The sequence below is a fragment of the Anomaloglossus baeobatrachus genome, chromosome 12 (genome assembly GCF_048569485.1).
Source record: "Anomaloglossus baeobatrachus isolate aAnoBae1 chromosome 12, aAnoBae1.hap1, whole genome shotgun sequence".
In the NCBI taxonomy this organism is placed as follows: Eukaryota; Metazoa; Chordata; class Amphibia; order Anura; family Aromobatidae; genus Anomaloglossus; species Anomaloglossus baeobatrachus.
Genome location: NC_134364.1, coordinates 120,942,244 through 120,969,871, shown reverse-complemented (window position 1 = coordinate 120,969,871; position 27,628 = coordinate 120,942,244). Strand labels below are relative to the sequence as shown.

Here is a 27,628-nt window from a genome sequence, read left to right as displayed (position 1 = left end):
TACTGCTCCTATGTACAAGAATATAACTACTATAATACTGCCCCCTATATACAAGAATATAACTACTATAATACTGCACCCTATGTACAAGAATATAACTACTATAATACTGCTCCTATGTACAAGAATATAACTACTATAATACTGCTCCTATGTACAAGAATATAACTACTATAATACTGCCTCCTATGTACAAGAATATAACTACTATAATACTGCCCCCTATATACAAGAATATAACTACTATAATACTGCCTCCTATGTACAAGAATATAACTACTATAATACTGCTCCTATGTACAAGAATATAACTACTATAATACTGCCCCCTATATACAAGAATATAACTACTATAATACTGCCCCTATGTACAAGAATATAACTACTATAATACTGCTCCTATGTACAAGAATATAACTACTATAATACTGCTCCTATGTACAAGAATATAACTACTATAATACTGCCCCTATATACAAGAATATAACTACTATAATACTGCCCCTATGTACAAGAATATAACTACTATAATACTGCTCCTATATACAAGAATATAACTACTATAATACTGCACCCTATGTACAACAATATAACTACTATAATACTGCTCCTATGTACAAGAATATAACTACTATAATACTGCCCCTATGTACAAGAATATAACTACTATAATACTGCTCCTATATACAAGAATATAACTACTATAATACTGCCCCCCTATGTACAAGAATATAACTACTATAATACTGCACCTATATACAAGAATATAACTACTATAATACTGCCCCCTATGTACAAGAAAATAACTACTATAATACTGCTCCTATGTACAAGAATATAACTACTATAATACTGCTCCTATATACAAGAATATAACTACTATAATACTGCCCCCTATGTACAAGAATATAACTACTATAATACTGCCCCTATGTATAAGAATATAACTACTATAATACTGCTCCTATGTACAAGAATATAACTACTATAATACTGCCCCTATGTACAAGAATATAACTACTATAATACTGCCCCTATGTGCAAGAATATAACTACTATAATACTGCTCCTATATACAAGAATATAACTACTATAATACTGCCCCCCTATGTACAAGAATATAACTACTATAATACTGCCCCTATATACAAGAATATAACTACTATAATACTGCCCCCTATGTACAAGAATATAACTACTATAATACTGCCCCCTATGTACAAGAATATAACTACTATAATACTGCTCCTATGTACAAGAATATAACTACTATAATACTGCCCCTATGTACAAGAATATAACTACTATCATACTGCCCCCTATGTACAAGACTATAACTACTATAATACTGCTCCTATGTACAAGAATATAACTACTATAATACTGCCCCCTATATACAAGAATATAACTACTATAATACTGCACCCTATGTACAAGAATATAACTACTATAATACTGCTCCTATGTACAAGAATATAACTACTATAATACTGCTCCTATGTACAAGAATATAACTACTATAATACTGCCTCCTATGTACAAGAATATAACTACTATAATACTGCCCCCTATATACAAGAATATAACTACTATAATACTGCCTCCTATGTACAAGAATATAACTACTATAATACTGCTCCTATGTACAAGAATATAACTACTATAATACTGCCCCCTATATACAAGAATATAACTACTATAATACTGCCCCTATGTACAAGAATATAACTACTATAATACTGCTCCTATGTACAAGAATATAACTACTATAATACTGCTCCTATGTACAAGAATATAACTACTATAATACTGCCCCTATATACAAGAATATAACTACTATAATACTGCCCCTATGTACAAGAATATAACTACTATAATACTGCTCCTATATACAAGAATATAACTACTATAATACTGCACCCTATGTACAACAATATAACTACTATAATACTGCTCCTATGTACAAGAATATAACTACTATAATACTGCCCCTATGTACAAGAATATAACTACTATAATACTGCTCCTATATACAAGAATATAACTACTATAATACTGCCCCCCTATGTACAAGAATATAACTACTATAATACTGCACCTATATACAAGAATATAACTACTATAATACTGCCCCCTATGTACAAGAAAATAACTACTATAATACTGCTCCTATGTACAAGAATATAACTACTATAATACTGCTCCTATATACAAGAATATAACTACTATAATACTGCCCCCTATGAACAAGAATATAACTACTATAATACTGCCCCTATATACAAGAATATAACTACTATAATACTGCTCCTATATACAAGAATATAACTACTATAATACTGCCCCCCTATGTACAAGAATATAACTACTATAATACTGCACCTATATACAAGAATATAACTACTATAATACTGCCCCCTATGTACAAGAATATAACTATTATAATACTGCTCCTATGTACAAGAATATAACTACTATAATACTGCTCCTATGTACAAGAATATAACTACTATAATACTGCACCCTATGTACAAGAATATAACTACTATAATACTGCCCCTATATACAAGAATATAACTACTATAATACTGCCCCTATATACAAGAATATAACTACTATAATACTGCCCCTATATACAAGAATATAACTACTATAATACTGCCCCTATATACAAGAATATAACTACTATAATACTGCCCCCTATGTAAAAGAATATAACTACTATAATACTGCTCCTATGTACAAGAATAGAACTACTATAATACTGCCCCTATGTACAAGAATATAACTACTATAATACTGCCCCTATGTATAAGAATATAACTACTATAATACTGCTCCTATGTACAAGAATATAACTACTATAATACTGCCCCTATGTACAAGAATATAACTACTATAATACTGCCCCTATGTACAAGAATATAACTACTATAATACTGCCCCTATGTACAAGAATATAACTACTATAATACTGCCCCTATGTACAAGAATATAACTACTATAATACTGCCCCCTATGTACAAGAATATAACTACTATAATACTGCCCCTATGTACAAGAATATAACTACTATAATACTGCCCCTATGTACAAGAATATAACTACTATAATACTGCCCCTATGTACAAGAATATAACTACTATAATACTGCCCCTATGTACAAGAATATAACTACTATAATACTGCCCCTATGTACAAGAATATATCTACTATAATACTACCCCTATGTACAAGAATATGACTACTATAATACTGCCCCTTATGTATAAGAATATAACTACTATAACACTGCCCCAACTGCTCCTTAGCCCTCATGCTTATCATTAGGCCAGAGTCACACTTGCGAGAAACTCGTGCGAGTCTCGCATTGGTATCACACGGCATGGCCGCACACACTCTTCTGACAGGGTTGGTCGGCTGCATGTATTTCTATGCAGCTGAGATGCTCCTGTCTGGAGGGCGGCAGGCCGTGCTGGGTGATGCGATGCGAGACTCATGTGAGTTTCTTCCAAGTGTGACTCTGGCCTTAGACAAATACACGTCACCTGATCTGTTGCATCCAATAAGAATTCAAGGTTATACAACTTGGAGTTGATATCTGTCTAATTCTTTAATTTTTTTACTCTGTTTCTATATCCACATGCTAAATATTTTATATAGAAATTTGATTAAAGTGATTGTCCAGTACTAACATATTCATGACCTCTCAATAACGTAAGTATTCCATATCAGAATAGTTGGGGCCTTGCACTCAGAATCCCTATTGTTTAGCTATTGCCACCTCCGCCAGTGGTTAGATGTATACATTGTATATAGTAGAACATTGTAGCTGTATACAATGTGTAGTGGCTGCAGATCTGTTCCCGCTCCAATGACTTATACTGTAATTGTACATGGTTTACATCCGGCCTCTACTGAGCTGGTAACAGCTGATTTTTGGGGGTGCCGCACATCGGTCCCTTACTCTCTAGCTAATAATGTCATAGAAATAGAGAGCACCCTTAATTAGAATTGTGGAAATATGGCTAATAATCAAAGAGAATAAGTGGGTACAGAAAGCTCCGCTATCGTCTCTCGTTACATCAGTCATAATATTACCACTCTCTATTCAATGTTATTCTACCAACAGATAATCCAGGGCTTGACCCAGAAATATCCAACATAAACTCCATTGGTTTTGTCGGATGTCTGTCTTCTGTCCTATATAACCAAGTGGCACCGCTTAAAGCAGCGCTCCGACACCCCAGCTTAGCCCCGGTCACAGTCACTGGTTCTTTGACTGAATGTAACTGCGGATCCATCATGGAAAGTGACCTTAGTACAATCACCACCACCTACTCTTCTGCAGGTACGTGTCCTGTCACATCGGTGCGTTGCTATCCAATCAGAACCCAGCTCATGGAGGATATTTCCCGTGATATCAGTATACATGCAGTGATATGCCCATTGTGCACTTCCAGACTCATTTGCAAGTGTTTTTCATGCTACTTAATGACTGTCACATGGGATCTCTACAATGTGCTAATCGCCTCCTACACCTCTACACGTAATTCCATCCCTAAAAAATAGTTGGCCCGATAACGCTTGACAGAGAATGGCATTAATGAATGCATTCTTTACGTGAATAGTGAAGATGATTCTCTGAGCCTCTCTATGTGCAGAAATGCAAGGGGTTTTTTGTATAATTGCAGCCATCAGCATTAATGCATCTAGTTACGGTTATGATCGGTGCCTGGCTCAGGCACTGCTGAGCCATTGCATGTCTCTCTCCCCTGGGTTACAGGACATGGGAGGGTCTTATTCCAATCTGCCTCATCTCGGTGGTCAGGCCGCTATATCTTTGTGCTGCTGCTACTGGAACACCGCCAGTAATAGTTCCTGCTCTGCAGCATGTGAGTCTGGCCTCCGTGAGTGTTCCCTGATCTGTCCTACCTCCCAGCTACCGTCCTGACCTGAGCCCTCCCCATACAGTCTGTCTGCCCAACGCCTTCTGACTTGCCAGTCCTGTCCCGTGTCTCTCCTGTTCCTGCATCTCCCCATACCATCTGTCTGCTCAGCTCCTCCTGACTTCCTGGTCCCGTCCTGTGTCTCTCCTGTTCCTGCATCTCCCCATACCATCTGTCTGCCCAGCTCCTCCTGGCTTCCTGGTCCCGTCCCGTGTCTCTCCTGTTCCTGCATCTCCCTGTACCTTCTGTCTGCTCAGCTCCTCCTGACTTCCTGGTCCCGTCCTGTGTCTCTCCTGTTCCTGCATCTCCCCATACCATCTGTCTACTCAGCTCCTCCTGACTTCCCGGTCCCGTCCTGTGTCTCTCCTGTTCCTGCATCTCCCTATACCATCTGTCTGCCCAGCTCCTCCTGACTTCCCGGTCCCGTCCTGTGTCTCTCCTGTTCCTGCATCTCCCTGTACCATCTGTCTGCCCAGCTCCTCCTGACTTCCTGGTCCCGTCCTGTGTCTCTCCTGTTCCTGCATCTCCCCATACCATCTGTCTGCTCAGCTCCTCCTGACTTCCTGGTCCCGTCCTGTGTCTCTCCTGTTCCTGCATCTCCCCATACCATCTGTCTGCCCAGCTCCTCCTGACTTCCTGGTCCCGTCCTGTGTCTTTCCTGTTCCTGCATCTCCCCATACCATCTGTCTGCTCAGCTCCTACTGACTTCCCAGTCCTGTCCTGTGTCTCTCCTGTTCCTGCATCTCCCTGTACCGTCTGTCTACTCAGCTCCTCCTGACTTCCCGGTCCTGTCCTGTGTCTCTCCTGTTCCTGCATCTCCCTGTACTGTCTGTCTGCCCAGCTCCTCCTGACTTCCCGGTCCTGTCCCGTGTCTCTCCTGTTCCTGCATCTCCCTGTGCCGCATGTCTGCCCAGCTCCTCCTGACTTCCCAGTCCTGTCCTGTGTCTTTCCTGTTCCTGCATCTCCCTGTACCGTCTGTCTGCCCAGCTCCTCCTGACTTCCCAGTCCTGTCCTGTGTCTCTCCTGTTCCTGCATCTCCCTGTACCGTCTGTCTGCTCAGCTCCTCCTGACTTCCCAGTCCTGTCCTGTGTCTCTCCTGTTCCTGCATCTCCCTGTACCATCTGTCTGCCCAGCTCCTCCTGACTTCCCAGTCCTGTCCTGTGTCTCTCCTGTTCTGGCATCTCCCTGTACCATCTGTCTGCTCAGCTCCTACTGACTTCCCAGTCCTTTCCTGTGTCTCTCCTGTTCCTGCATCTCCCTGTACCATCTCTCTGCCCAGCTCCTCCTGACTTCCTGGTTCCATCCCATGTCTCTCCTGTTCCTGCATCTCCCTGTACCGTCTGTCTGCTCAGCTCCTCCTGACTTCCCGGTCCCGTCCCGTGTCTCTCCTGTTCCTGCATCTCCCTGTACCATCTGTCTGCTCAGCTCCTCCTGACTTCCTGGTCCCATCCTGTGTCTTTCCTGTTCCTGCATCCCCCATACCGTCTATTTGCTCAGCTCCTCCTAACTTCTCAGTCCAGTCCCGTGACTCTCCTGTTCCTGCATCTCCCTGTACCGTCTGTCTGCTCAGCTCCTCCTGACTTCCCAGTCCTGTCCTGTGTCTCTCCTGTTCCTGCATCTCCCCATACCGTCTGTCTGCTCAGCTCCTACTGACTTCCTGGTCCCATCCTGTGTCTTTCCTGTTCCTGCATCCCCCATACCATCTGTTTGCTCAGCTCCTCCTAACTTCCCAGTCCAGTCCCGTAACTCTCCTGTTCCTGCATCTCCCCATACCGTCTGTCTGATCAGCTCCTCCTAACTTCCCAGTCCAGTCCCGTGACTCTCCCGTCCCTGTTTGTAGCTCTGATCTCCTGGCCTCTGATGACTCTGCTTTGTTGTACTTGACTTCGGCTCCTTCCTTCTGGCGTTACTTCCTGGTTCCTGACCTCTGGCTAGCACCTGACCACGATTTGCTGCTCCCCTGGTTTTGACTTGACATCCTGGTAGTAACTCAGCCTGCTGACTATTCTATTGTTTTTGTGCCCTCTAGTGGGTAATCTGCTAACTGCATCTAGAAACAGCTTCTCCAGTGTTTCTCAGTGCCCCCACTAGTACAGCATGATAGTTACGAAGAGCAAATCCAGATATTCTATAATTTTTAGATGTTTCTTTTGAAACCCTAAGATAATAAATCTGTTCTGAGGGTCTAATGAAATATTACTTTAAACCATGAAGGTTAATCATTGACATAATCATTAGATCCGCTGATGTCGTTGCATATACACTTTGTTTCTCCAGATCCCTTTGGGAAGATAGATGACCGGGAGCCTCTGACTAATGAAATAAGAAGTGGTCCTGCCATCATTGGAGGTAACCAGCTATTAATGGATGATTTGGGGTTAAGTCTTTTGTGCAATAACTGGCACCATGTGAACAGTTGTGGACAAATGTTTTGAGATTGACTCAAACTTTGGTTTTCACAAAATTTGCTGTTTCGATGTTTTAGGATATTTCTATGGTTACTGCTGTAAAGTTATCAGGATTTCAAAAATTTTTACTGAAAAATACATCAAGTTTATGTAAAGACTCAATATTTAAAGTGTTGATCTTTATTTTCCATACTTCTGCTTTTTGCTCTGGCAGCTGTCTATCCGCTTCTCGGCCAAATCCCGACTTATGAAAACCCATTTTTGTCACATCAGGAGTTTCACACTTTTACAGAGGTTTTTGTGTGTCCACTTGCTTTGTGAGGATTTACCACGTTTTCTGTTACGCCTGCCTGGATCCACAGACTCAGACGGGCTGTAATGGACAGGCTAGAGGGAAGCCACTCACCAAGCAGGAACCCTAGAACCCTGAAACCCTTTAACCCCTATACAGAGATTTGGAATTTTACAGGACCCTGGAGATCACTACCTGTGGAAGGCTGCAGTCCGATGAGAGTAGTCGTCAGGCAGGGTCGAACCAGGAAATGCAAAACAGGGACAGAATCACGCAGGCAAGAACGTTATCAGAAAACAAAGCAGAGGTCTAATCCGGATTTGGCAGTGAGGTACAAAAACAGCAGGCAGGAGAGGTAGTCAGGAAACAAGCAGAAGTCAGAACACCAGAATCACTAAACAGAACAGGGTGGGACAGAAACCAGAAATACAGAACTATCTTAGGCAGTGGTCAGCACACAGGAGGGGAAATAAGAAGGGTGTGGTGCCTTCCCATTGGTTGTAGCTGAATGATGGTAACTTCAGCTGGAAGACACATGCCACCCACAGTCAGCCAGTGGTACTGCAGATCCCAAGGAAACCCAGCCCAGTGGATGAGCTGAGCCTGCGCCCACCAGTGCCACTGGCATCAACTCCTCTCCCATCACCAGCATTATCCACTTCAGGAACACCGCGTCGCCTGGTGATCGAAGCAGACATTTTCTGGAAAAAGCATTACCAAATTGGGAAAAGTTTCTCTTGGAGGATGTTTAGACCCCATTCTTAACACATGGCAGTGTTCTTAGCCAAAATTTCAAGTTAACTTTGCATTTAAAGCACACACACATGAATGGTCTCAGGAGGATTTACTGTTAGCCTGATAGGACTCATGGTGGTGATCATATTTTCTTCTCTAGATAATTAATCTTTGGGATTTCTCAAACCGTCTGAAGGAGGCCTCATGAGTAAAAATAACTTTGCCACAGTCCAATCCCTTGACTTCCTGCAAAGTTATTTTCTCAGAGTAATAAAAAACGACTTTCCAAAGATGATATGGTGAGCACTACCATAAATGTTGTGTCATGCCAACAGCAAATCATCCTGAGACCAGTTGTGTGGGGTTTGCCTTTCATCCATGGAGGGGCTTTACTCACAATTTTCCTAAAGAACAATGCCATGAATAAAGAATGGGATCTAAATATCCTCCATGACCACCTTTTCCTAACAGTTCAGGAGAAATTTGGTGATGGGTAATGTTTTTTCCAGCATGATGGAGACCATGTAACAAAGAAAAAAGTGATAACCGAGTAGCTCTGTGAACAAAACATTGACATTTTGAATCCATGGCCAGGAAACCCTTTAGAGAACCTGCAGTAAATTCTCAAAAAGCAGGTGGACAAACAAAAATACAGAAATGGTGATAATCTCCAGGCACTAAGTCAAGAATGATTTGTGATCAGTCATGATTTGGCACAGAAGCTGATATCCAGGGCGAAGTGCAGAAGACTCGAAAAACAAGGTACTAAATATTGAGTCTTCACATAAACTTGATAAATTTGACAATAAAAGTAAAAGATTTAGGAAACTTTTATAATTGGCCTTCAGTAACCTAGAAATGTCTTACTAAAATATCTAAAAACACTGAAACAACAAAGTTTGTGAGGACCAAAATTTATGTCGCGCTCAAACCTTTTGGCCACGACTGTAGATACATTTGTTACATTATACATCTCTGTAATTGGCTTTAGTTCTTGGTGCTGCATTTTCAGAACATCTTATCTTTCCTCACAGCTTGGCCATGACCAGTCATCTATCACTGTGCGGATGATGAGCTGTAACCTACTCATAGCTGATGTAGTGACGGCCACTCTATCAATTCTTGCACATTAACAGTAGAGGAGAGTGGCAAGTACTTCATTGGTTCCAAACCATGTTCACCACCACAAGAGATCTACAGTATATACACTGCTAAGCGTGTGACGTATGGAGTAACAACTTGACACCTTGGTTGGGGTTTGCCTATATCAAATGGTTCAGACGACATCTAATGTGTATGAGGTTCCTGTCCGACTAATGGTGGCTGGAGATGTTGATCGTGCATGTCTGATTAGATTAGAGATGCCAATATGCATGTCGAACGTATGATCGGCCAAAACATTGTTCAACCATCTAATCTTTATAGTCACCTAAGACCAGGAAAGACTGGGATGTTCAATTTTGGCCCATGAAAAAACAATACCATAGATTATTATGGATACAAATTGTATCCGCCAAAAAAAAAAAAAGCAGATAACACATGAATGAGGCATTACAGGCATTACGGGCATACAACCATTAACGGTCCCAAGAAGTGGACTCGTTGAAGCGCCATGTAGAAGCGTGAAACGGCTGTCGTTCACCGTGCTATGTGCTCCCCCTCCCTCACAGGGCTTCACATGTAACCCGAAGTGGGAATAAACTACCTCTTCAACACCATCTTTCAACACCATCTCTGGTGAGTGCCTTTTTTCTGTTGGATATCTATTAACGGTCCCAAGAACCCCCCCGCCCTCCAACCCTCCTTGGGATAAGACTGTGGAGAGGAGTGTGGAGACACAGAGGTCAGTGGGTGCTTTCGTCCGCTGGCCCAGCCACCTTTAGAAAGACAGCATGGCCCAGGGCTCATCCCAACTGAACGCCCAACCTCCTTAACCGTGGACGCAACACTACTCAGACAACACAGGGTGAGGGAATCACAATATTAAGACTTCAGTGGATCCCCAAACAATTAACGGCATATGGCACATAACCAGCAAAACCACAGAATGTAATCGGCAACAGTTTCTCACCCTTCCGCTGGCTCACCAGGAATTACAATGTCCATGCCTCAGAGCTTCCAGGGCTACTTACTCCAAACCAGCAGCACCCTGCTTTTGATGGGCACCCACCAAGAATGGAATAACGCCAGATTTAGGAAGCTGTCTGAGGACCGCAAAGCCCGTAGTCAAGTGACTGAATTGTCCCAAGCTGGATTCCTTCCTTAGGTAGTCCTTGATAGCTCAGCTGAATCCTTGCATTTGATGCTGAAGTCCATATAGTATTATAATCTAGGTTCGGTTATGGCTTGCCAATAGGTTCCGCAGGTCCTAGATTGGTGGCATGTAGCAAGAGTCTCCCGGGGCAATGGACATTCCTCCTTCTTATACCCCTGAGCTCTCCATTCAGACCATTGGGGTCTTCAAAATTGGTGGATAAGACTGGGCTCTTATTGGCTAGATTTCAAACCGTATACAAAATATCTAGAGACGTGGGAGAGACAGCAGTTACATTACATCTTTTTACTTAGTAATTTACTTAGTAATAAAATGGGAAGTTCGCATAATTGATTTATCTGGGTGTCTGGCCTTCATTAGCCAAGGCAATTACATGAGTCAACAAGAGTCTTGTAGAAACAATGAGGGGCTTATCTCCCGCTTATAAACAAACTATGTTCATGTCTGGCTGAATTTTAAGAAATTTAACCCCTGCTACACACTGACAGAGTGCATGTCGTCACAAGGAGAAGTTTTAATTCTGCAATGCTCTAGCACAGCAGCTAAATCCAAACTCATCCCAGTTTTAGTGACTGATGGGTGTCCCAAAGTTTAGGCCCAGGACCTCTATTAATAACGTATCTGTTTTTATTTGTAGGTTGTGGGAAAACTCTTTAAATATATGTCACAGCTAAACATTTGCCAAATTTGTGTCTTTGTTGACCAGACAATCCTTTGTGATCTTTACATGGGGTATAAGGAGAACTGTCCAAACTGGTTTTGTTCATGGAAGTCAATGGAAATATGTTTGACAAGTATATGATATAAGGCTACTGTTTCATAAAGTAGAAAACACTAGAATAGCTAGATAGTTGAGGAACGTACTAAAAAGTAACAGTGACTAGAATAAAATGACTATAGTGAGAGTATTGTACAATGATACAGGAAACCCCTATAAAAGTACAGCACAAAATAGATTTGACAAAGTATTTTTAGAAGCTTCTAAGAAAATTTTAAATTTTAATCTTATACTTTAATTATTATAGTCTTATTGAATAATATGTGACACTCTAGGTGATGTCCCCTGTTAAATTAAGATACTTACCATTCTCTCTGCTTGTTTCTAGGTGTGATAGCCGTAACGATATTCATCATTTTCTGCATTGTGGCGATATTGATAAAATTTCTTTACCAACACAAAAAAACTCACAGAAAAAATCAGTCTAAGGAGAAGGAATATCCAGGCGGCATGGACTATCCGTACAGGAATGAGCCAGACCTACAGAACACAGTCAGCGAGTGCAGAAAGGAGTATTTTATCTGACTCGCTTTCTACATGATCTGTTTCTTTTCTTTTTCACATTTTTGCAGTTTTTATTAACCACCTGATTTCTCCAGAGGGATACAACTACCAAGTATTTACTCTGTTGCCTCTATGTAGCTCTCAAAAGTGACTTGAAGGACAGAATCAAGGACATTGATGGCAGAGAATATCTTAAAAAAGCTCCAAATCATACATTCTGGATAAAGAGTTTACTTGCAAAATGACACTGAAACCCTCAAAACATCATTTGATAAATTTTATGTTTTTGGACTAATTATTTATCACTATTATATGAAGGACACTCAGTATATGTAGGAAATATGTGCTGCTTAAAGGGCTATTCCCATTTTATAGATTGATATTGTTGGATAGTGCTTGGAAAAACAAGCACTTTTGCAATTTACTGCTAATTAAAATTTTGAGCTGTTCTTGAGATATTAACATTTATTTTCTGTTTAAAACTCGTTGCCTAAGTAACCGACCACCGCTGCTGTCTAGCAACGAGCTGTAAACAAAACAAAACTGTTAATATTTCAGGAACAAATTAAAATTTTAACAAGAAGTAAATTGCAAACTTGCTTTTATTTAGAAGTGCCATCCAGCAATACCCATCTATGAAAATGGAAATAACCCTTTAAATTTTAAATTTTACAGTCAATTTTCTTTTATTAAGAATCAATTCTATAGAGGTTCTTGAACATGTGAGATTAAACAGATGACCACTGAGGATGGGGAGCTAATACTTTCATTATCTTCACCCTCTTTCCTTAATGCACTTGATAACATTGAGCCAGAACATCAATTGTACATACACTGAACAAGCAGAGATCACAACATTTTGTTGTATACACTGGAATTAGGGGTTTTTGGCCTTCATCTTTGTAGAAACAGATTTTATGCAATTTTTTAATATATGATATAAAGCAGTATAAAATCATATTCCCTGCAGACTATATACAAGCACTAGAGATAATAACCGTCTTTAATTTCGAGGGGGCTCTCAGGGTAATCATGAGGGCTTCGAGCTCTCTCCTGAACCTTACTTTTTGCCTTTCATGACTCCAGCAACATGCGCTTGCCCAATGAACCTCTCTTTTTTTTATATATATATATATATATATATATATATATATATATATATATATATATATACTGCTCAAACCAATAAAGGGAACACAAGCAAGGATTTTGTATGCTGGTGCACCCCTTATTTTTTTGAGCAGTATATATTCTGTGTATGTGTATATATATATATATATATATATATATATATATATATATATATATATATATGTGTGTGTATTTATCCTACTCTAATACATACGAAGTACATATCCCAGTCAGGACTGCAGGAAAGCTACTCTATTTGTGGAATATAGCTTAAAACATAACAGATGTATTAATTAGTATTCCTGAAATCAATAGTATACATGTGAATAAGCAACTTTGTAATATATTTTATCAGACAAAACTGCTTCTTTCTCTGCCAGAATTGATCAGTTATTATTCAAATTCTCAATTTGGAGGTAAAATCTGTATTCAGTGAAGACTTTGCCATTACTGAGTTAGATGACGGCTGTTACAGATGAGATTCTGTGATGATGGGGGGAGGGAGGAGCTAGGTTCAGAAGGAGTGTCACGCTATATGTACTGTCAGGCTGTGTTCTGACAAGCTACCACCAGGGGGCGCATGTCAGACAGAGTGTACAGTCAGACAATGCGTATTGACAAGCTACCACCAGAGTGCGCGGAAGCCGAGAGGACCAACACTAACCCCAAGGCAGAAGCAAAGCACCTGGGGAAACACACACAGACAAACGAGAAGTCAGCAAGCCGAGACTACGCCAAGAGGTCAAATCAGGACAGAGGGAAAGAGCAAGAACATAAGCCGGTTGCAGGCACAGAGGTCGGGAGAGCATGTATATACAAAATCAGGAAGCTGAGACTAAGTCAGGTCACGTTATCGAAGTCAGAAGCCGGGAGGTCAGTCAGAACAATAGAGTGGCAGGGAGCGGGACAAAGAACAGATGCAGGGTGGACAGGACAAAGGAGACAAACAGAACATGGGGAACGGAGGTCAGGAACAGGTCAGCTGGTAGCAGGGCAGATCAAAGAACTAAAAGCACATGCTGTAAACAGGAGCTATCACTGGCGACACTCCGGGAGAGATCCCGCCAAGATAAAGCAGCATGAGTCCTGGACCGAGCCACATCAGAGCAAACCCGGACCACCAGACAACCCTTCATGGGCCAGCAGAGGTCATGACAGGAAGGAACTAGTTGTAGAAAGGGAGGCTGGTGGCAGATAGAAGAGCTAGATGTAGATAAAGACTGGTGGCAGAAGAAGGAGCTAGATGTAGAGAGAGAGGCTGGCAGCAGAGGGAAAAGCTAGATGTAGAGAGAGGCTGGTGGCAGAGGGAGGAGCTAGATGTAGAGAAAGAGGCTGGTGGCAGAAGGAGGAGCTAGATGTAGAGAGAGGCTGGTGGCAGAAGGAGGAGCTAGATGTAGAGAGAGGCTGGTGGCAGAGGGAGGAGCTAGATGTAGAGAAAGACTGGTGGCAGAAGAAGGAGCTAGATGTAGAGAGAGGCTGGTGGCAGAAGGAGGAGCTAGATGTAGAGAGAGGCTGGTGGCAGAGGGAGGAGCTAGATGTAGAGAAAGACTGGTGGCAGAAGAAGGAGCTAGATGTAGAGAGAGGCTGGTCTCAGAGGGAGGAGCTAGATGTAGAGAGAGAGGCTGGTGGCAGAAGGAGGAGCTAGATGTAGAGAGAGGCTGGTGGCAGAGGGAGGAGCTAGATGTAGAGAAAGACTGGTGGCAGAAGAAGGAGCTAGATGTAGAGAGAGGCTGGTCTCAGAGGGAGGAGCTAGATGTAGAGAGAGATGCTGGTGGCAGAAGGGGGAGCTAGATGTAGAGAGAGGCTGGTGGCACAGGGAGGAGCTAGATGTAGAGAGAGAAACTGTGGCAGAAGGGGGAGCTAGATGTAGAGAGAGGCTGGTGGCAGAGGGAGGAGCTAGATGTAGAGAGAGAGGCTGGTGGCAGAAGGGGGAGCTAGATGTAGAGAGAAGCTGGTGGCAGAAGGGGAGCTAGATGTAGAGAGAAAGGCTGGTGGCAGAGGGAGGAGCTAGATGTAGAGAGAGGCTAGTGGCAGAGGGAGGAGCTAGATGTAGAGAGAGAGGCTGGTGGCAGAGGGAGGAGCTAGATGTAGAGAGAAAGGCTGGCAGCAGAGGGGGGAGCTAGATGTAGAGAGAGAGGCTGGTAGCAGAAGGAGGAGCTAGATGTAGAGAGAGAGGCTGGTGGCAGAGGAAGGAGCTAGATGTAGAGAAAGAGGCTGGTGGCAGAAGGAGGAGCTAGATGTAGAGAGAGGCTGGTGGCAGAGGAAGGAGCTAGATGTAGAGAGAGAGGCTGGTGGCAGAGGGAAAAGCGAGATGTAAAGAGAGAAGCTGGTGGCAGAGGGAAGAGCGAGATGTAGAGACTGAGGCTGGTGGCAGAGGGAGGAGCTAGATGTAGAGACTGAGGCTGGTGGCAGATGGAGGAGCTAGATGTAGAGAGAGAGGTTGGCTGGCGGCAGAGGGAGGAGTTAGATGTAGAGAGAAAGGTTGGCTGGCGGCAGAGGGAGGAGCTAGATGTTGAGAGAGAGGTTGGCTGGCGGCAGAGGGAGGAGCTAGATGTAGAGAGAGAGGTTGGCTGACGGCAGAGGGAGGAGCAAGATGTTGAGAGAGAGGTTGGCTGGCGGCAGAGGGAGGAGCTAGATGTAGAGAGAGAGGTTGGCTGGCGGCAGAGGGAGGAGCTAGACGTAGAGAGAGGTTAGCTGGCAGTAGGGGGAGGAGCTAGATGTTGAGAGGGAGGTTGGCTGGTGACAGAGGGAGGAGCTAGATGCAGAGCTGTGCTCCTTCCTCCCGTCATCATAGAATCTCATCAGTAACAGCCGCCATCTCCTATCTCAGATTTGTCTGATAATATATATTACAAAGTTGATTATTTACATGTGTATTATTGATCTATGGAATAAAAATTAAAATGACAGTTACACTTTAAGTTTCTTCGGAACAGATATAGTGAATGGAAAATGTTACAATTTAGCTGGACTGTTATTTATTCCTTTGTAAGATCAGTGGGAGCAGCAGAACATGAATGTGCATCCTGTAGGCTGTGCGTGGAGTATTGCTGGCTTCTATTACGGTATGTGGAGACTGGAAATATCTTATTTTTGATGAAAAATATAATTTTAAATTAAATCTATATTTAGTAGATGTTTCTAAAACTATAACGGGGAGCTGGAGGGCTTGGATTATTTTTGCATAGATCAGAATGAGAGGTTAAATGGAAACAAAAAATGTATTTTATATAAATATATTCTGATTCCTGTAGGTTCTTGGCCCAACCATGGATGACAGAAGCTCTATTAGTGTATATAGGGTGCGGTGATTACAGTGGAGGATAAGACCTGCTCTGTTATTGCATATAGGGAGCTGAGGACTACATTAGAGGACATTAGAGGACAAGTCTCCTCTAATTGGAGGTTAAAAAAGCTGTTTACATTGATACTAATACTATTATTTTAGATATGAGGTTAATGGGGTCTAGTGTCAATATTGCAGAATGGTGCCTGGTTAGTCACTACTTTAAATCTAAGTAATAGGAGGAGGAGGAGGACCCTATTGTATTGTGACACCTGCTCTATAACTAGAATATATGGGAGTAATGAAGGAGGCCGCATTGTACTTCTTCAATTATTAGTGTATTAGAAGGTAGTGGAGCTCATCCATATTGTAGGGTGACATCTCTATCACTAGTGTATATTGGGTTAATGAGAGAAGTCTACATTATAGGATGACATCTTCTCTGTCATTGGTATACAAAATGGTAATGGTAAATGTCACAATTGTAAGGAAACACCTCTTTAGCCACTAGTGTATATGGAGGTAATAGGTGAGGTCTACATCGTAGGGTGACACCTACTCTATTGCTAATATATATGGAGGTAATGGGTGAGGTCCACATCGTAGGGTTACACCTACTCTATTGCTAATATATATGGAGGTAATAGGTGAGGTCTACATCGTAGGGTGACACCTACTGTATTGCTAATATATATGGAGGTAACGGGTGAGGTCCACATCTTAGAGTTACACCTACTCTATTGCTACTATATATGGAGGTAACGGGTGAGAGCCACATCTTAGGGTTACACCTAATCTATTGCTAATATATATGGAGGTAACGGGTGAGGTCCACATTGTAGGGTGACACCTACTCTATTACTGGTGTATATGGATCTAATGTTGGAGGACAATATTGTAGGGTGACATCTCTTCAAACCCTAGTGGATATGGTGGTAATGGGGAAGGTCCACATTGTAGGGTGACATCTGCTGTATGACTAGTATATATGGATCTAATGATGGAGGTCCACATTGTAAGGTGACACCTAATCTATTACTGGTGTATATGGGTCTAATAGCCATATTGTAGGATGATATCTCTTCAAACACCAGTGTATTTGGTGGTAATGGAAAAGGTCCACATTGCAGGGGGACACCTGTTTTATCACTGTTGTCTATGAAGGTAATGGGTGAGGTTCTCAATGTAGGGTGACTACTGCTCTATCACTGGTGTATATGGAGGTAATGGGTGAGGTTCTCATTGTAGGGTGACCACTGCTCTATCACTGCTGTATATAGAATATGGAGATAATGGGTGAGGTACTCATTCTAGGGTGACCTCTGCTGTATGACTAGTATATATGGAGGTAATGGGAAAGGTCTACCTTATAGTATGACATCTTGTCTATCATTGGTATACGGAAAGGTAATGGTAAGCATCCCCATTGTAGGGAAACACCTCTGTAACCCTAGAAAGCATACCCGGGGCCTCGCAGGCCTGCTAGGTCACTAGTTTTCTATGGTAGATTTCTATGGTTGCGCGTTCTAGGGTTAACCACTAGTGTATTTGGAGGTAATAGGAGAAGGTCCACATTTTAGGGTGACACCTAGTCTATTGCTAATATATATGGAGGTAAAGGGTGAGGTACACATTGTAGGGCAACACTTCCTCTTCCACTAGGGTATATGGATCTAATGATGGAGGTCCACATTGTAAGGTGACACCTAATCTATTACTGGTGTATATGGTCTAATAGCCATATTGTAGGATGATATCTCTTCAAACACCAGTGTATTTGGTGGTAATGGGAAAGGTCCACATTGCAGGGGGACACCTGTTTTATCACTGTTGTCTATGAAGGTAATGGGTGAGGTTCTCATTGTAGGGTGACCATTGCTCTATTATTGTTGTATATGGAGGTAATGGGTGAGATACTCATTGTAGGGTGACCACTGCTCTATCACTGGTATATATGGAGGTAATGAGTGAGATACTCATTGTAGGGTGACCACTGCTCTATCACTGGTGTATATGGAGGTAATGGGTGAGATACTCATTGTAGGGTGACCTCTGCTCTATCACTGGTGTATATGGAGCTAATAGTTGAAGTACTCATTGTAGGGTGACCACTGCTCTATCACTGCTGTATATGGAGGTAATGGGTGAGATACTCATTGTAGGGTGACCACTGCTCTATCACTGGTGTATATGGAGGTAATAGTTGAAGTACTCATTGTAGGGTGACCACTGCTCTATCACTGGTGTATATGGAGGTAATGGATGAGGTACTCATTGTAGGGTGACCACTGCTCTATCACTGTTGTATATGGAGGTAATGGGTGAGGTTCTCATTGTAGGGTGACCACTGCTCTATTATTGTTGTATATGGAGGTAATGGGTGAGATACTCATTGTAGGGTGACCTCTGCTCTATCACTGGTGTATATGGAGGTAATGGATGAGGTACTCATTGTAGGGTGACCTCTGCTCTATCACTGGTGTATATGGAGCTAATAGTTGAAGTACTCATTGTAGGGTGACCACTGCTCTATCACTGCTGTATATGGAGGTAATGGGTGAGATACTCATTGTAGGGTGACCACTGCTCTATCACTGGTGTATATGGAGGTAATGGATGAGGTACTCATTGAAGGGTGACCACTGCTCTATCACTGGTGTATATGGAGCTAATAGTTGAAGTACTCATTGTAGGGTGACAACTGCTCTATCACTGGTGTATATGGAGCTAATAGTTGAAGTACTCATTGTAGGGTGACCACTGCTCTATCACTGGTGTATATGGAGGTAATGGATGAGGTACTCATTGTAGGGTGACCACTGCTCTATCACTGGTGTATATGGAGGTAATAGTTGAAGTACTCATTGTAGGGTGACCACTGCTCTATCACTGGTGTATATGGAGGTAATGGATGAGGTACTCATTGTAGGGTGACCACTGCTCTATCACTGGTGTATATGGAGGTAATAGTTGAAGTACTCATTGTAGGGTGACCACTGGTCTATCACTGGTGTATATGGAGGTAATGGATGAGGTACTCATTGTAGGGTGACCACTGCTCTATCACTGGTGTATATGGAGGTAATGGATGAGGTTCTCATTGTAGGGTGACCACTGCTCTATCACTGGTGTATATGGAGGTAATGGAGCTAGTCCAATTTGCAGGGAGACATTTCTTCAATCCCTACTGTATATGAAGGTAAGGGTGAATTCTACGTTACACCAGTTCCATCACTAGTGTATATACATCTAATGGGTCAGGTCATAGTGCAGAAAAGGAGTGAATAGTTTTACCATTAGAAGATATCACTTGCTCATATATTTATGTTTGTGAAGGTAATGCACGAGTGTCCAATTAGAGGACAAGGCCTGATATATTACTACTGAGTATGGATTTATTGGGAGAGGAGGTCCACATTGTAGATAGAGATGAGCGAGTACCTAACTATTCGTACTCGCTATACTCATAACGAGTCCTGTCTAATACTTGCATATTCATTCCGAATAGCGTGTGCAATGCAAGTCAATGGGGAAAAGCTCGCAACGTAACAAGTAACCCAAATGCCAAACTATTCATGCGAGTAGCAAATAGTGCGAAATTCGGTTTACTCGTTACATTGCGAGTTTTCTCCATTGACTTGCATCGCACATGCTATTCGGAATGAATATGTGAGTATTAGACAGTACTCGTTATGAGCATAGCGAGTGCGAATATGTAGGTACTCGCTCAACTCTAATTGTAGATTCGCAGCTTCTCTACCACTTTCATGTATGTAGATAATAAAGGCGGAGAGGTTTATAGTTTATATAAAGGACACCTTTTTTTTATTACTTGTGTATATGAAGGTAATGAGGTAGAGGGTGTCCCATTAAGCTTCTTCTCTTAGTGTAGGAGAAGGTGGACAGTGGGTCATGCGCTGAGTGGTGTGACCCTCTATTAGACATGGCCTTGGTCTGCATTACACACAGATCCTTCCATTAGGAGGGACCACAGGTAATAATGTTGAGGACCCCTACTTCTCCACCTGTTAACTGGACGTCTAGGAGCTAGCTCCATGGAAACTGTTCATCAAAAGTGAATTACACTCTTAAATCATCATATTGAGCAACTTTCAACCTGACGACATGGCGTATTAAAGGGAAACTGTCAGTCACATCTAGAATTACGGTTTCCAGCAGATACTGGGTTAGTGTGCAGGTACAGTCATATCAAAAGGTTTGGACACCCCTATTAATGTTAACCTTTTTTCTTTATAATAATTTGGGTTTTTGCTATTTCAGTTTCATATATGTAATAACTGATGGACTGAGTAATATTTCTGGATTGAAATGAGGTTTATTGTACTAACAGAAAATGTGCAATCCGCATTTAAACAAAATTTGACCGGTGCAAAAGTATGGGCACCCTTATCAATTTCTTGATTTGAACACTCCTAACTACTTTTTACTGACTTACTAAAGCACTAAATTGGTTTTGTAACCTCATTGAGCTTTGCACTTCATAGGCAGGTGTATCCAATCATGAGAAAAGGTATTTAAGGTGGCCACTTGCAAGTTGTTCTCCTATTTGAATCTCCTATGAAGAGTGGCATCATGGGCTCCTCAAAACAACTCTCAAATGATCTGAAAACAAAGATTATTCAACATAGTTGTTCAGGGGAAGGTACAAAAAGTTGTCTCAGAGATTTAAACTGTCAGTTTCCACTGTGAGGAACATAGTAAGGAAATGGAAGAACACAGGTACAGTTCTTGTTAAGCCCAGAAGTGGCAGGCCAAGAAAAATATCAGAAAGGCAGAGAAGAATGGAGGTGGTCTGTGGATTGTCCTTGACTGTTCTCACCAAAGACCTGCAGCATCATCTTGCTGCAGATTGTGTTAATGTGCATCGGTCAACAATACAGCGCACATTGCACAAGGAGAAGCTGTATGGGAGAGTGATGCGAAAGAAGCCTTTTCTGCAAGCACGCCACAAACAGAGTCGCCTGAGGTATGCAAAAGCACATTTGGACAAGCCAGTTACATTTTGGAAGAAGGTCCTGTGGACTGATGAAACAAAGATTGAGTTGTTTGGTCATACAAAAAGGCATTATGCATGGAGGCAAAAAAACACGGAATTCCAAGAAAAGCACTTGCTACCCACATTAAAATTTGGTGGAAGTTCCATCATGCTTTGGGGCTGTGTGGCCAATGCCGGCACCGGGAATCTTGTTACAGTTGAGGGTCGCATGGATTCAACTCAGTATCAGCAGATTCTTGACAATAATGTGCAAGAATCAGTGACGAAGTTGAAGTTACGCAGGGGATGGATATTTCAGCAAGACAATGATCCAAAACACCGCTCCAAATCTACTCAGGCATTCATGCAGAGGAACAATTACAATGTTCTGGAATGGCCATCCCAGTCCCCAGACCTGAATATCATTGAACATCTGTGGGATGATGTGAAGCGGCTGTCCATGCTCGGCGACCATCAAACTTAACTGAACTGGAATTGTTTTGTAAACAGGAATGGTCAAATCTACCAGGATCCAGTAACTCATTAAAAGCTACAGGAAGCCACTAGAAGCTGTGATTTCTGCAAAAGGAGGATCTACAAAATATTAATGTCACTTTTATGTTGAGGTGCCCATACTTTTGCACCGGTCAAATTTTGTTTAAATGTGGATTGCACATTTTCTGTTAGCACAATATCTACAGTGTGCTGGATTTTCTTTGTATGCTACTATACACAGGTCAGCATTCCAAGCTCTGCTAGATCTACAGAAGAGAAAACGGTGATTGTATCATCACTACTGCAACTAGTAAACTAAGTGATATATCGCTGCAATCAGGGTTTCTGCCCCTATTTCATGCTGCTCTCAGATCAGACAGTAAAAACCTGGTGACTAAATCCCTTTAAGAGGTAATTTGCAAAGTTGCCTGTTTTACAAGCATTTTGCAATGTTAACCATTTAAGAAGGATATGAGAAAACAAAATGCACAAGAATAGGGTCTTATCTGTGAGATATGGTGAACCTGCAATTAAGGTTTTGCTCATCTGGGTTTTTTTTTTTCAGACACAACCACTAGGAAGAATCTTGGAAACACAGCTGCTGCAGCTACCAGTATCGTGCATACTTTGTGATCACAAATAGGGGTGGAAAGAGTTAAATTGCCGCTCTGGTGTGCAATAAAGATGAATGCTGGATCTTTGATATGTGACTTTATTCAACACGTTTCGGAGCAACCTCCTTCATCAGGATCATCACATTTACCCATGATGGAGGTTGCTTCGAAACGCGCTGAATAAAGTCACACATCGAAGAGCCAGCATTCATCTTTATTGCACAGCAGAGTGGCAATTTAACCCTTTACACCCCTATTTTCAATCATTTTAGAACTTAAGACAACACCTTTAATGATTAATCCTGACATGGAGCATGCAGCAACTACCAGCACAATCCCATCACCAGACTGATAACTTTCTGTCGCTGTCACAATCACTTCATACTTTGCGTTATCAACAGACTGAGAAGAAACATCAAATTTCCTCAGAAACCATAAACGTAAAGTTGTGCAGAACATTTCTTATGAACGTGGATATTGTTAGATCGGCGATTAGGACGAACCCACTCATTTTTTTTTTTTGTAAGGCACAGAAATGAAGCTACATCATAAGATTCCATCCTCCTGCTGCTGACAGTAGGGGGCGCTGAGGAGCTAAGCATTGTGTTATCAGAGCATTACCTTCCTGTTCTGTACAGGTCATTTTTCATCATAGATTATCATTACAGACAGGTAATGAAAAAGTATAGCGTACAAGAATTTCACTTTAAGGAGAACCCTTTTAGATTGGGAAAGAATTTGGAATTAGAACTTATATAAAATATAACACATACGGGAAGGAAATTGCTAATTAAAACCATCTCAGGGCTGGTCACAAAGCTTTTTTACAGACCCTGATTAGGATATCAATTCATTATAGGAATAGCCTTGGAAGGTTACTTTCAGTCCTATGCATCGTCCAATGTCTGTGTTTTCAGGTCTCCAATTCTTTCCAAGACCTAGGAAGCTCAAGATGTCCAACATTCGATTCTGTTCCTACTGTGTTTGTATAGTTATTGTACTAGTCTGAGGATAAATTGAATATACTTGGTTGATGTTCATAGTTGTCATCAAACTTGGGCAAACCTGAGCAGATCACAGAGCCTACTGGTCTTTGGTAAATATGCTAAATGTTTCTCAAGCCAAGGTTGGGTTAGATGGTGGGAATTGGACGTATGTTTGGAGACAACCATAGTATTTATATATAAATGTAAAATTAGATAAAAATCCTCATAAAGTTCCTTAGATCTCTTGTGGAAACAAAAAAAAAGAGACAAAAGAGTGTTCCTGTTACAATGATCGATGACATACAATAAGGCCCGTATTGGACCGGACTCACCAGATAGGGTTGTGCACCCCTGGACAACCCCAGTATTCAGCTTGTTTGAAACTGGCAGGTCACTCGGTCCAGATACTCAGGGAGACAACTCCTCTTCAACACACTCCCAGTTCACATGAGTATAAGGAGGGAATAGAAGAATAGAAGTGTTGCTAATTATTCAATTCAAGGTGTACTAAGGAGCCCCACAAGGACTAGACTCACTAAAGGGGGTTGTGCACCCCCAAACACCACCAGTGTTAGCTCCAAGATCAGGTCTCCTGCTGGTAGGTTAGGAGGACTGCTTGAATGTTACTGAGCACTAGGTCAGTCGCAGCCAATCCTCTGGCCAAATAACCATTAGTCCTTCACTGCTGACCGCTGCGCCTACCGCAACCTTGTCAGAGACAAAGATTGAAGAGATATAGCAAGAAGAATTAAAAAATGCAGTATTAACGGGCACTGAAAGCAGAGAGGTTAGAAAGAATACATTGAGCTATCAGTTACTTCACACAACATGTTTCTGAGTCTGCTGCCTTCTTCATCAGGGGAAGTACCGTAAATATGCTAAATATTTCTCAAGTCAAGGTTGGGTTAGATGGTGGAAATTGGAGTATGTTTGGAGACAACCATGGTATTTAGAAATAATTGTAAAATTAGATAAAGATCATCAAAACATTCCTTAGATCTCTCAAGAGGAGCTTTACTTCATCTTAGAACAAGGTGTAGTACATGAATGGAGGCTTCTAATTGTGGCCTCCTAGCAATTTACTTATGGTGTCTAATAATGGCCTTCTCAGTATGATGGTCATTGCTTGACTTTTGGTTCTTCATTAATTTGCTTTGGTTTTACACTGTCCTTCATCCATCAACCGGTAATTCTCAAGCGGTTGAATGCCTCCAACCCTAATCATTCTGGAGAGCCAAAGGTAGGAGGACAAATCATACTCCAAAGATAGGAGGACAAATCATACTCCAAAGATAGGAGGACAAATCATACTCCGAAGGTAGGAGGGAAACTGGTAGCACTCTCTCTCGTGGCATTACAATGTAAGAACATGATGGAAAAACTGCTGTGAGTGTCACTTTAGTCCGAACAATAGGATGGGTTTCGATTAGTGTTGAGCGAGTAGCTAACTATTTGTCCTTGCTATACTCATAACGAATACTATCTAATACTCTCGGATTCATTCCGAATAGTGTGTGCGATGCAAGTCAGTGGGGAATACTCACAATGTAACGAGTAACCCAAATTCCGCACTATTTGCTACTCGCATGAATAGTACAGAATTCGGGTTACTCGTTACTTTGCGAGTTTTTCCCCATTGACTTGCATCGCACACACTATTCGGAACAAATATGCGAGTATTAGACAGTACTTGTTTTGAGTATAGTGAGTACGAATAGTTAGGTACTCGCTCATCTCTAGTTTCAATACCAACCATTTTTGTCGAGGGATGGCGAGTTGTGCTGCCACAAAATAGTATCAGAAATAGTCCACGACGTTGAGTCATGATTTAGGCTCCCCTCCACTTCTTCTACGTTCACTTCTTATACTGGAAAAAATTACTAAAATGTCTAAAATGTAAACATCATAGTAAAACATTGAGTAAGACATTACTAAAAGTATGTACCCCTCTACATAAAAACAAAAAAAACTTTTGTTACCCAGATCCCGTAACCTCCAGTGATATAATGTCGCCAGTCACGTAATCCAATGATCTGCTCCATTCAGATATTCCTTCACTTTCACGCTATTTTCTTCTAAAGGGTTTTCAACACTCAGTGCAAAAAGAGATTTATAGACGATATAAAATGTCTCGGCACAGAACAATTTCTCTTTCTTTTCTATTCTTACTGTTGTACAGATATAAGGAGCTGTAAATAATGTATATTTAATAAAGAAATCTTTTTTTCTATGATTCCGTGTAAGAACCGCAGCGTGTGCAGTCTATTATTAATCTGATTTATATAACTGGAGCGCAAATCTCTTCTTTATTTAAAATTTTTGACTATTGAAGGTTCAACAAAGACATATTTATAGCTCAAAAGTATAGGAAACCCAAATATTCCAAGTAGCATAATGGGCACATGGAATTATCTACTGAATAAAACTGATGAAAGGTCAAGTAGAAGAGTGTAAAGCATTTATTCACATCTCAACATCCTTAGCAATAAAAATATAAATAAAATTCTCTATAAAAGGTAGAATTACATCCAATATTATGTACTCACTATTCTGCTGGGGCAGTCACTGTATACATACATTACATTACTGATCCTGAGTTACCTCCTGTATTATACTTCAGAGCTGCACTCACTATTCTTCTAGTGGAGTCACTGTGTACAGGGTGGGCCATTTATATGGATACACCTAAAGAAAATGGGAATGGTTGGCGATATCAACTTCCTGTTTATGACATATTAGGATATTGGAGGGGGAACTTTTCAAGACGGGTGGTGACCATGGCGGCCATTTTGAAGTCGGCCACTTTGGATCCAACTTTATTTTTTCCAATGGGAAGAGGGTCATGTAACACATCAAACTTAGTGAGAATTTCACAAGGAAAACAATGGTGAGCTTGGTTTTAGAATATCCTTATTTGTTCATTAGTTATATACAATTTTATGACCACTTATAAAATATGTTCAAAGTGCGGCCCATTGTATTGGATTGTCAATGCAACCCTTTTCTCCCACTCGTGACACACTGATAGCAACACCGCAGAAGAAATGCTAGCACAGGCTTCCAGTATCAGTTCTTTATGACCTGAAGATGGCACATAGATGGTATTGGCCCTTTACATTAAATAAGTATGGAAATACATTGTGACTCACTTGTCGTAAATCACAAATGGGAATCACTTGTGATAACGTGTCAGGGCCCATGAGACATGAATTAGCCAATGAATGGTGACTTCAGAGCTTTAAAAAGTCACATGGTCGGCCCTGTTTCTTTGTCACAATGGTGAAGACAAAGGAGCTGTCTGAGGACATCAAAACTGCTATTATTAGAAAACACAAAACTTCCAAAAGGGTATAAGGCCATCTCCAAAGAAGTTAGTGTTATGTGGGGACTGGCGGATTAGGATAAGGTGGTGTATTCCCAATCGCCAGTCGGGGTCCACCGTGCTCCCAGATGGAAAAAGAGCTGCTGGCAAACCAAAGGTTAGGCGGCGAATACAGAGCTGGGTGGCTCTGAAATAAAACTGGAGACCTGGGAACCGGTCACGTGTGTAGGGACACATCAGACCGGACGACAACCCAGTTAGCGTTTCGGTGTACCTGTGGCGCTACACCGACCACGTGTGCAGGGAACACGTCAGGCCCGGTGGTGCAAGGTAGCGTTGACCGGAAGACCGCCGCGAAAGTGCCCTGTCGGCCACGTGTGTACAACACGTCAGACCGAACGGTCCCCCGATTAGCGTTTCTTGCCATCAGGGCTGTCAACTGGCCACATTTGTATAGGACACGTCAGGCCAAGTGCTCACGCCGGTAGAGTTGACTGGGAAGCCGATATGAAGAGAACAGGTTCCACACAAACAGCCAAGGAACTCCCTGTTAACGCCCCAGAGGTCCTGGGGTACGCTGTCTGTGCGCGTAGGGGGCACAACCGGACAGGTGGCGCAGCAGCCAAAGCCCAGTTAACTCCACTGGGCTACACTAGCAGGACTGAACAGTAGGAAAGAAGCACGGCACGGTGCCTGACCCTATCATGCTCAGCAACGGGTGTCTTGACGTGGCTGGCACCGTACGCCTATCCCTACCTACTGCTTCCAATCCAACGGCTTATGACGCAATAAGGCTCTAAACATGGAGGTGTTCTGTGTCTGAGCATTTGAGAAGACTGCGCACCTTCATGTTGTCT

At 41.9% G+C, this 27,628-nt stretch overlaps 1 protein-coding gene across 3 annotated transcripts in view; it reads left to right on the top strand.

Annotated features, from left to right (window-relative positions):
- The window catches only part of LOC142257877 (contactin-associated protein-like 5), a 512,033-nt gene extending 492,199 nt beyond the window's left edge, over positions 1-19,834 (top strand). For 2 of the 3 annotated variants that reach the window (XM_075330145.1, XM_075330146.1), the window contains 3 exons: positions 4,133-4,351; positions 7,227-7,298; positions 11,766-19,834. In XM_075330145.1, the coding sequence (XP_075186260.1) occupies positions 4,133-4,351; positions 7,227-7,298; positions 11,766-11,962 (488 nt within the window). In that variant the 3' untranslated portion in view covers positions 11,963-19,834. The remainder of the gene's footprint in view (positions 1-4,132; positions 4,352-7,226; positions 7,299-11,765) is intronic. The other variant, XR_012727671.1, reaches the window with a different exon arrangement.
- The last annotated feature ends 7,794 nt before the right edge of the window (positions 19,835-27,628 follow it).